Below are 12,025 nucleotides of genomic sequence, written 5' to 3'. Positions count from 1 at the left end.
CTTTTCTAAGTGTCAGTTACTGTCACTGACTCATTATCTAGTTTATCCACTTTATATCGATAAGTGCTCTTAATATAATATTTTTTGTGGAAATTATGCCTTGATCTAATGGTTGGATGATGCTTGTTGTGTTGGGTGGAAGAAATAGCACCTGTACATTAGGATGTTCCAAATATGGATTACCTGAATTGTCCTCGACACTCACCGTGGCAGGAAGCGATATATCCGGAGACAAAATTTTCCGAATTTCTTACCATTTTAACATGTCAAAATAGTCCAAAATGGATATTTAAAAAAAAATGCTTCTTTAAATATAAACCGCATAAAAAAAGACCGCATAAAAAGAGGACCGAGTGTACTTTTCTTATATATAAATACGTTGAGTTTACATTTTATGATCTTTGATGTACTAAGTGATTAAATATATATAATATTGTTTTATTATTTTTAGCCTCTTTATAAAAAAAACATAATTTTACATACAAATTTATGAAATTTCCTGTTTTTCTGTCTCGTTCAAAATTCCCGATTTTGCTCGTCATTATACTCTGTTTGCGTTAACACAATCAGTGGAGAGCTATCCATTTCATCATAATTCATAATTGAAAAAGAGATAGATAATTTGGGTTTACGCCTATATTATTAGCTCTAAAGCATGCGATACGCTTGATATACTTATTATTACTCCTGATTATATTTTGAACAAATTTATAGAAAGTAAAATCATTACTATATTTTTTATAATTATCAATCAATCGGAGTAATCATAAGTATATCGAATGTGTGTATATCCGTATCGTGTGCTTTAGATCTAATAATAAACCCAAACTTGCAATATTTTTCTTAATTATGAATATTGATGAAATGGATAGCTCTCGAACTGCTGTATTAACACAAATAGGGTATAGTTATTTTTTATTAATGGTCAAAACTTATTATGCTTAGACCAAAATATAAAACAAACCACTGTCAGTTTGACGAAGTCAATTTGTGGTGACTATAATGTCATTCCAACAATTTATAAAAACCGGTATTAAGCTAATAACTAATTTTCATTATCGTAATCTAATTTAATTGTAATCTTCATACGACCTCAAAACCATATTTCTATATACCATTAATTATTTTTCATAATATGTGTACAAATTGACATTATCATAGATATTTTAATATTTTTAGAACCGGGCGTTGAAAAAAATGATTTTATATATTTAGTTAATAGAAATGAACACACGGTTAAGTTAGAGAGTGAAAACACCAATGAATGTCATATATATAAGGCAGATGACATGTTTGAAACAGGTTAAATAATTGAATTTGTTTATGTTAATAGACAAATATGTATACGAATACATTTGAATCATTGGTTAATCTATTTCAGAACCGCATGATGTGAAAGATGTACTAATTGCGAATAGTTTAAGTTTAAACACTTTAGCAACTCAAAAAAGTGTTCTTATGGAATCACAAGTAATTATCAAAACATTAACACCTAGCATAAGTTATAAGTAATGGTCGGATAGTAAAAGTTTTTTGGTGCTAACGGTGACTTGTATTAAATAATCCCAAAATTAATGTCGTTTTTTATGAAATTCACTTTTAAATGTTTATTTTTATTTAATGATTTAAAATATATTTTCCTTCTAAAGATATAACCTTTTCCCACCTCTTGGTCTATTTTTAAATTCCATTAATATAGAATGTTGGAGGCTTTTTCACACCGTCTCCGTCTAAATAAGAAATTCTACCAAGGAATTGTTGCATCGACTTAAATAAATGTTAGTCAAAGATCAAAGAACAAGATCGATTATGTTCAATCCAAGATATACAAAATTATGTATCTTTGTAACTCAATCGGAATATTTTAATAAACTTTTTATCAAATATCATAACTTATTTTGGGTCAGTTAATTTCAAGGCCTAAGCAACGGCTCTCTTGTTCGATTCGTTAAAAGTATTTTGCCATTGGGCCTATATTACTTGCTATAAGTGCTATCTAAACTTAGATAATATTTTCACTACCAGCAATCCAATTTTCTATATATGTTAAACAGACCTGAGGATAAAAAGCATCAGTATCTCGGCCTTTTTTCTTTTAAAACTTTCAAATAATTTTGCCAGTCGATCTTTTGTATGCTACAAGAAAAATATAGTATTCAGATCCAAATAAACAAAGTATTGTCTAATTTTAGCACCTAGGTATAAAAACCTATGTACCGTTAGCACCAAAAGTATCCACCAACATATTAATGAACAAAATAAATTAATATTTCCAACCTTGATTATTTTTTAGGTAGTAAATCAAGAAAAATATGAAAATCCTTCAAGATATGATCATCATTGTGACGATAATGAACAGGGCAAATTATTTTCTCACAAAGAAGCTTTTGAACAGCATATTGATGCACATTCAAATTTATTAAATTATAAACAGAATATAAAATTGCATAGTGATATTTATTACTTTAAATGTAATGAATGTGGAAAGGCATTTAAAACTAGATTTAGCCTTTCATTTCATATGAAAATTCATACACACCAATTTGAATGTCATAAATGTGGTAAAAAAATAAAAAATAGGCGGTGCTTTGTAAAACACTTGAAAGTACATAGCGACTCTTATGACTTCGATTGTAGAATAAGAAATTTTGAATGTAGCGAATGTGGAAAAGTATACAAATTTAAACATCACCTTGCACAACATATGAAAACACATAATGATTTTCGAAATTATGAATGTCGCCAATGTGCGAAAGCATTTAAAACTCAAGGTAACCTTTCATATCACATGAATATCCACAAAGAATCCTTAGATTTTGAATGTATTAGATGTGGAATAGCATTGAAAACTAAATACCAACTTATAAAGCATATGAGTATTCATGATGGTTCTTCTACTTTTGACTGTAGTGTATGTGGGAAACTTTGCAAAAGTAAAGATTCCCTATCAAGACATATAATTATTCATGATAATAAACAACAATTTGCTTGCTATACGTGTGAAAAGGTGTACAAAACTAAATATCTGGTTTTACAGCATATAAAATCACATAATGCTCGAGATTTCAGATGTAGCCAATGCGGAAAAGCATTTAAAACTAAAGGTACCCTCTTAAGCCATAAGAATACTCATAAGGATTCTTTTGATTTTGAATGTAACAAATGTGGAAAAGCTTTTAAAACTAAACCCTCGCTTTCATCTCATAAAATAATACATAGAGATACTGATAAATTTGAATGTAGCTCTTGTGGAAAAGTATTCAAAACTAAAAGTTATCTTGTAGCCCATTTAAATAGTCATAGTATTTCTTATAATTTCCAATGTAAGATATGTGGAAAATTATTTAAAAGAAACGATTCTTTGTCACGTCACAAGAATATTCATAAGGTTTCCGATAATGCTTAATTTACTTTCTAAATTAGATAAAACAAAAAATGGTCTGAAAGATACTGATAATGCTAAGAATATATGTTAAAATAAATAAATATATTTAATTAGAGCTATGAGCTACTGAATCGGTTAAGGTCAATGCTATTACTTTTTATGCTGTAAGCATCATATAATTTTATGTCAATAAATTATTATTTACTGCATTAACTCGATATTTCTATCATTCCCAAAAGGTACACAGTGGTGTCCTTGAGACCCTAAAATTATCATGAGAAACGATATGGGACGAAAAACTAAACAGATTGCACAACTCGCTCTTAATTCCTCTATTACACAGTACACTGTTATAGTGACTATCAGTAGTATTTAAAAGTGGAATTGTTAGATGCTAAAGTATCAATTTCAGTAGAGTGGAAAATTTGCAAACTTCAATCAGAAAATGCATATTTTTGGACTATATGTAGATATAGTAGACCCCCAAAAAACACAGTAAATTATGGATGTACTATTTGGGTGCCCATTACTTTATGTGTGAGCAAACCAAAGGAATGATATCTCACCATACGCGCCTGATTCATACATACGTATTGCAAAAAATTGTATGAACGTATTATATTGTGCTCGTTCACCAAAATTAGATATTTCACTTTTTTTATTAATAATATATGAATTGAATACTAAAGTTTACTAATTGAAAATAAAAATAGCTATGAATTAAGAACAATCGATACAATGTCTTCACGCTTGCACCACGTTCCAAACATAGTAAATAAATGAGCTTTAAAAAATTATACGAACAAGATGCACATGCACTACTATTTTTTGTTGATATTATAAATTAATATAATTTTTTTTTTAATTATTGTATATAAGATCAAATACATATTTATCATTAAAACTTAAAATTATAATTTTAAATAGTATTTTTGAAACAAAAAAATAAATATTCATTTAATAGTCTTTCGATTTATCAGACCATAAAACTTTGCCCCAATCTTCAAGTGTCATTTCAGTGATTACATTTTTATATATTTCAGTGAAATCATATTGAAATACATTTTCGTCAGTAGATATATATTTCTACTAGTGAAAATATAATTTAACTGATAGGCGCTAGTTAAATTATATGCTGCTCTAAAATATCAATGAAACTCAATTTGCCAGTTGCAAAACGTTCATTTGCTGTTCAAACTTAACCTAATGAAAGTTCTAAAAGTAATTATAGTTTTAGAAATTTCATTACCTCAGTGCAAAATACAAATTAAGGCGAAAATAAGCGGAAGAAGTACAGACAAACATCGCAACTCGCAAATTGCTCCATAGTTTGTATACACTTGGATATTACACTATGTTTAACAAATTTGATAGCTATCCTTACCGATATTATTACGGACTTCTAATATAAGAGTGTTGATCAAAATATATTCAAACCAAATTTTGGTCAATAGGAGGGTGCAAAAACAATAATTACTTTTCAGAAGTCAAAAATCCACGTCAAAAGCATTAAAATCGCGTTTAATTCAGATACCGATTGATTGATAGGTATAAAAAATATAGTAATGATTTTATTTTCTATAAATTTGTTCAAAATTATAATAGCAGTAACGATAAGTATATCGAATGTATATCCGTACCGTGTCCTTTAGAGCTAATAGTAGCAAACTTGCTATCTCTTTCTTAATTATGAATAATGTTGAAATGCCGCCACAAGAATATAGATCGCTTTATGTCTCGGAACAAAATAAACACGAAATATTCTCAAAACATTGCACAAAATCATAATAAACATCTGTTTGTATTACACAATGGTATAAAAGTTGACTATTTTATAGTTTAATTTTTTAAAACTAAAGATGGTAATCTTTCCTAAAGAGTTAAATAATGCTATATAAAAACACCATTTTATTATTTTTAGTGCTAGTGCTACAAAAACATAATAAAAGCTAAAGAAGCATTTTGTTTCTGAAAATCTGTTCATCTGGAATAAAGGATAACTTACTTTAACACTTTTGAAAAATGTTGGTGACCTAAGTATGTAATGCTAATTCAGCTTTGTCTGCAGAGGCTAAACCGTATCTTATTGTTAATTTATCACAATACATACGTCAAAATTACATCCGAAAAAATTAGAAACATCCACACTAAATAGGGTTATTCTACAATATTAAGTCTGCTGACTCATATGGCAATTAATTACTAATGTTCAATGACATGATTTTCACTGTACAATATAAATTGTGTTTTTATATAATGTATAACAAGATTTTATGTTTAGAAATCATATATTATGCACGCCAATGTAAATAAACTATATAAATTAGAACTGTTGTGCAACTTTGTATTTTTATATACCCTCATAAAAACGGTACTATATTTTAAAGTAAAATGAAACAGTTAATAAATTCATAATAAAATAATAATGATAACATAATTTAAATGTTAAATATATTTTTTTTAAATCTAAAAGACTAAATTAAAAATCAATAATTTCATCGTTCGTCGTAAGGCGCTGTCGCTATTCGATATTTTGTGAAGTGGCAACACTAGTCCTTCGCAAGGCCTTTTCAGGTTATCCTCTCCGTCAGCGAGTCGGCCGATTTTCATCCGACGCCGCTAAAGACATCCTATAACGTAAGTCTACGATTATTTGCTATTTGTTTGTGTTTCGACGTACACTTTCCATCGCGCTATTTCACAAATAACGCATTTGCGATGTTTGTCGAGAATACTCGAAATTTGACTCGACTGACTAATAAATAGCCTGTCATTTATAAATCGGATTAAGTTATCGTTAAATATCGCATATAAATATATTCACGAGCTGTAATTGTTTTATATTCATGAATTATCTATAAGATATGTTTTTTATTAGTAAAAACGTAATAAACGTATATGTTTTTAGGTTATGTCAAAAAATATGAAAGAAAGATTGTTCGATTGTGATAGGTTCTGGATATGTGATTTATTAAACGAAAATGTTATCCTCGGTGTACTCGCATATGATTCTTATTGTTAATATGTTTATTAGCAAATGATATACAAACTTTATTGTTTTCATGATTTAATAATAAGTGTTGGTTACTATATTTCTTGAATATCAGCCACATCTCAAGTGTTATGCGACAACTGGAATAATTGGCTTATCCGCAGATCTATTGGATGTATATAAAAGGTATTTTTCGTTCTGTTTCGATATTCTGTAAAGCTCATTTTATTGCCTAAATAGTAGTGTAACGAATATAGTATATGTTGTATTGTATTTTATTATTTGCGATAATGACTAGATTAGTCAATATGATGTTGACTATCCGACAAAAACGTTTCATAATATTTTAATTGAAATATTATTTCGTGTATTTTTCTCGATTTTAGAATAGAAAACTATTTAATTTCAATCAGATCAAGCTATTTGAACAATTTAAATAATAAGCTCTATTTTTACCATATTTTATTTTTCTAACGAACATACTAGCATAGCTCGAAAACAGTTACAAGAGGTAGAACAAGTGAAGTACATGCTTACACTGACGTGTTGGGTTATGGAAACTGACAGTTGATTTTAACGTATCTACCAGAAAAACTAAACTGCTGCCTTTTATGGAATAAAGGTTGTTACTATATAAAAAAAATAGAGAACACATGGATTTTTTTCGGTGTGACAGCCATTTAGCCCACCGAGGAGTGAATTTTAAGTTGCTGTTAAATTTTATTTATAAATATTTTTAAGTAATAAAACACATTTTAGTAACTACACTTCTATGGGAACCAAATATATAATTTACGACGAGAAGCTGTTAAACTACATAGTTTCTCTGTATGTTTGTGCATTTTCAATCGAAAAAAACGTGCTGCTCAATATTTTGAATGTCTAATTTGGCCAATGGGTTAAAACATATTATAGATGACTGAATCTATATAATTTTATTAATATGCATTCATTTTCAGCATGGCTGACTTGGGTGAGGAAAAGAAAGAGAAGAAGATCTCGAAGCCCAAGAAGAGGATGACTCATCAAGTAGCCGTCGGGCTCAGAAGAGGTTACCGCACCACAAAACTCTCGGCCGGTAATAAAAAGGGGATCAACGAGAGCGAAAAGAACGTCAAGATTCGCCCTTCAAGAAGGAAGGGAGTGAGTATTTATTCGTACCTGTGATCGATACTTCCAAGACACTAGTTATTGATTTGTGTTATAACCTTAATTATTTCAGTTGCTCACAAAGCACTCGAAATTCGTGCGCGATCTTATTCGTGAGGTCGTCGGACATGCTCCGTACGAGAAGCGCGCTATGGAGTTGCTGAAGGTGTCCAGAGACAAGAGGGCGTTGAAGTTCCTCAAAAGACGTCTCGGCACACACATCCGTGCTAAGAGGAAGCGTGAAGAATTATCCAACATCCTTACCCAGATGCGTAAAGCTGCCACACATAAGTAATTCCGTTATGAGAATAAAATAAACTTAACTTTATTAATTGTTTTTTTATTGTATATTAATAAATTTACCTCCATTACCTGAAAGTATATAATAGTGATTATACTCGTAAATTATTTGGTTGACTACGAGCTTAGAAGACTAGTTACATGATAAGTATGGTTCAAGAGGGTCTAAATACCAATTAAGCAAAAGATTTACAAGGTGAGTTAAATGTCAACTTTTTCTGATAAATGCGGTACTAAAGTCTACAGGTCGCTTTGGTTGTGTCAATTGGTGTTTTTAGAAATCAGGCACGTTAATAGATTTAGTTTTTTAACAATAATAAAAGAGTACAACATAAAAAGAAAATGACTCCCAAGAATTTGTGATCGTTCTATTGTAAATATTTATATAGACAAACATAAATACATATATATACAAAAATGTGATCAATGTAAATAACATGGAATATTGTAGACAGTAAAATAAAAAGTCTTATCTAATTTTAGAACAATATCGATTCAACTGTGGTTAATGATGATGTTAAAATCGCTTAGGGAGAAGAGATAGATCATACAGAATATTTCAAATAAAAAAACAAGAAGAATACGAAGTTTTATTTAAAAAATAGAAAACATACCAACAATGTAGAAATATGACAGTCGAAGCATTAAGAACAGCTTGAAAAGTTGATAGATGAAATAAAAAATGACCCAAATAAGATGTGAAAAATAATTAATCCTACTCAGGGAGACAACATAAGTATGGAGATTGATGGACATATATATATATAAAGATCATCTTATAATTGCAGAAAAAATGAATACATACTACATTACATTGAAAGTATAGAAGAAATTGTGAATTCAATCAATTAGTTCAATACAATAATGAAACATTTAATAGAGAATTTAAATCAGTATCTTTAGAAGAAATTCACAACATAATTTGTAAATTGATAAAATGAACCAGTACTGATGATTTGGATGTAAATATAATTAAAGTAACATGGGAAATAGTAGGAACTAAATCACATTATTTATTAAAGAAAGCATTCTCCGTAGGAGAAATACCTGATAATTTAAAAATCGCCACTATTACATCTATACCTAAAATAAAATATAGAAAAAAGGTTGAGGAAATAAGATCAATTAACATGTTGCCTTGTATGGAAAAGGTGATGGAAGAAGTCATAATCAAACAATTAATACTAAAGCCACACAGGTAGGAGCCTTGCTTGGTGCTTATGCTACGAGCTAGGTGACATATCCTAGTGAACCGACGTACACTACACTATTGTAGCGGCCACACTGCATGCTTCGCGCCACGCTACGTGACTGTTAGTCACCTAGTGAGTGTCTTGGCGAACCAACATGTTGGTTAATTTTATTGCGTCACCTAGTGATTTTTCAAGACGGAGGAAGTTTTAATAGGAGCGGTTTATAAAAGAGAGCTTTTGTGTAATCCATCTAACAAGTTGTACAAAAATGCACCAGTGATAAAATCACTTAGGTAGGAGGTTTCACAATAAATAAATAAAGATAAGTTAGGGGGGTCTTATTCTTAAAACTCACGTTCATTTCTGTGACCATATGATCATCCATCAACAAGGAAACAATACAATAGCGTAAAGGATGGGACCACACGTACAAGCCCTCATTACGACCAGAAAAAAATCACATTAATAACACACAAGTGTTTTTACTGTAAATATTCTCCGTCATTGTGAGATTATTTCTTTATTACGAAACGGTCACGGAAACAATAAATCACCGGATCCACAAGAATCCCGTTGTAGTATACGACCTTGGACAATGCCCATCAAGCAATGGCGTGTCTCTTGATTAGTGTTGCGTATGAACCGTTACAATATATCAACTACTAAACATTCATCACCCGAATAATATTTTTTTGGAAATATGGGTGACGTCTAATGCGGAAGTATATCCATGTTTAACATAATTGGTGAAGTCATGGAAATGGGCATTAAAAAGCCTGACAATAATCTCTAGTCTCCTTATGTTTTTTGTCTTTATGGTGTATAACTTGCAAACCCATAGCCGCAGTATAAGGGTCAAATATTGAACTTTCAATATATTATTATAGCTCTTCCTGCTAATGTAAAATAATACATTGTGTTATTATTAGTTTAATAAATGGAGTATCACTGTGATTTATTTACAGTGAAGTCTCTTTGTAACGAATACCGAAATAACGATATTCGTAGTATAACGAATCTTCAATTTGTCTCCGAAAAACTTTCATATAAAATGTTTTCATTGTAACGCAGACTGATCTCAGTATAACGAAATATTTTGATCCGAATTTGAGAATGACGTTACAACTTGACACAATATTTCTCCGAATTCAGTTCATCCTTGACTTGGCATGTGTTGGATGTGTTCATAAGCGATTCAAGTTGTTTCGCCTACCCTCAAACTTTCTATGTAAAACATTTTTTAACAAATGTGTTCATTATAGTATCCTTAATTAATTTTGCTGCTGTAATAATATGGTAACTAGATTAATGGTCCATTTGCTTACCTGCCTATTTAAAACAATACTTCGGCGATTTTTGCGTCAGTAACGCAATTCATCCGGGGCTCGCTAATCAGATATCTATCATAATGTGTGTGCGTGTATCACAAAAAGACAGGCAAAATAAAACCAAAATTGTAATATATAAATATTTTTATTTGATACATATTCATCATTAATGTAATAATTATAATACAGAATTAGAAATAATAAAAATCCTTCTATTTCAGTCATTTTACTTTTAAATAATAACTCCGTAAGAAATTGAGATACAAATACGATAAGGAGCAAGAACAAAAATCACAGAAAGCATCTATAAACATTAAAATTCGTGTCGTTAACTTGATATCTTAGAGCAGTGTGTGATGTTGAGGGTTAGAAAGCTACGAGACGCAAGCGACGTATCAATCCTTCAGTATTCATGATCGACACGTACTAAAGCAGTCGTCTAATAATTTAGCGATCTCTAAGATATCAAGGCACTTCTTTACATATATTTTTATTAGATTGTAAAATAAAAACATTGTTCATTTTAATCGGCGAAAACAATAAATTTAACACAGTAAACCCCCTATATAATAATATAAACTGCATACTTTAAAGATTGTTAAAATAAAATCGCACAACCAGAACGTAAGTTTTTTAATTATAAACTTATACCTAATCAAAAAAATATATACAAAAATACCATGAAAAGAAAATTCAATAAATAAAACAAACTATTCGTAGCATTAAGGAGTTTACCGTATGTGTAATAATATTCAATTAAACCGAATCACTAGTCTTTACATATATAACTATAAATAAACATCCAAGCAGATATAACGGAGATCATCGATAAATACGGATCTAATATAATAGAAAAACGATTTACTTGCAAAAATAATCATTGTTGACAACACATTTATTGTACTTTTTTAATATTGTTTGTTAAAAATAAATAATACCCTCTTTTTATATATTACGATTAACAATATTTTAAAGGCTTACCGCTTGAAACATTTTATACATACATAGCTATGTAAGTCAGGTCAATAAATAGCATTTTAAAAATACTAACTACTTAAATCTACATATATAATACGTATACGAAAAGCTCAAAAATCAATCGGCCTAATTTTAAATTTTAAAACGAATCAATCACAAACGTGACGGAGGTGTAAGTCATAACGAAAGGTTAATTGACTCGATCGATCAACATTTGAGCCGTTCATACACTACAAGCGTTTTAAACAAAACGGCCGTTTCTAAACCCACCCCCGATCTAATTAGCAAAGGGCGATTTGTTTCTCTTCTGTGCAGGATTTTATCAATAAAGCCGAATGGCCTGACTATCTTGCAATATGGGGTAATTTACCGCTGAAAGTTACGGGTCCAGATTGAGCTTCAATATAATTATTGTAATAAACGGTCTGGATACCAGACAATCACAAATGTAAGGTGTAAAAATAATGATACATTACGTCCATCCAAACTAGGGTAAAAAAATAAGAAATTAATATTAATCAATAACTATTTTTAATTTTAACTTATAACGAAAACAACGCAACGTCGCGAATCATATTACGTGAGCATCGAATCTGCTCGGCAGAATAGTTCAACAACTTTAAATAAATAATAAAGTCTTATTGTATAAGCAAACATTATTACCGATTTTAAAAATATAAGTGTTACTCAACTGGACTTA

At 29.9% G+C, this 12,025-nt stretch overlaps 1 protein-coding gene and 1 long non-coding RNA gene across 2 annotated transcripts; both read left to right on the top strand.

Annotated features, from left to right (window-relative positions):
* The first annotated feature begins 934 nt into the window (after positions 1–934).
* Positions 935–3,598, top strand: LOC148235813 (uncharacterized). The gene is made up of 4 exons (XR_015809275.1): positions 935–1,030; positions 1,180–1,302; positions 1,382–1,470; positions 2,294–3,598. It is a non-coding gene; the product is annotated as an uncharacterized LOC148235813 (long non-coding RNA).
* A 2,338-nt stretch (positions 3,599–5,936) lies between these two features.
* Positions 5,937–7,854, top strand: RpL36 (ribosomal protein L36). Its single transcript, XM_088184110.1, has 3 exons — positions 5,937–6,022; positions 7,337–7,520; positions 7,600–7,854. Exons 2-3 carry the CDS (start codon positions 7,338–7,340, stop codon positions 7,819–7,821), a joined length of 405 nt encoding a protein of 134 aa, XP_088040236.1. The 5' UTR covers positions 5,937–6,022; position 7,337; the 3' UTR covers positions 7,822–7,854.
* The last annotated feature ends 4,171 nt before the right edge of the window (positions 7,855–12,025 follow it).

This window comes from Plectrocnemia conspersa, unplaced genomic scaffold, assembly GCF_051122295.1.
Source record: "Plectrocnemia conspersa isolate PC_06_02 unplaced genomic scaffold, ASM5112229v1 ptg000004l, whole genome shotgun sequence".
Taxonomy (NCBI): Eukaryota; Metazoa; Arthropoda; class Insecta; order Trichoptera; family Polycentropodidae; genus Plectrocnemia; species Plectrocnemia conspersa.
Note: the sequence above shows the minus strand (reverse complement) of the source record. Positions and strands in the feature narration are given on the sequence as shown.

Excerpts from the sequence above, each read along its gene's own strand:
- RpL36 (XM_088184110.1), top strand. The coding sequence starts at position 7,338 with ATGGCTGACTTGGGTGAGGAAAAGAAAGAGAAGAAGATCTCGAAGCCC. Across the intron at positions 7,521-7,599 it reads GCCCTTCAAGAAGGAAGGGA|TTGCTCACAAAGCACTCGAA; the intron begins GTGAGTATTTAT and ends TAATTATTTCAG.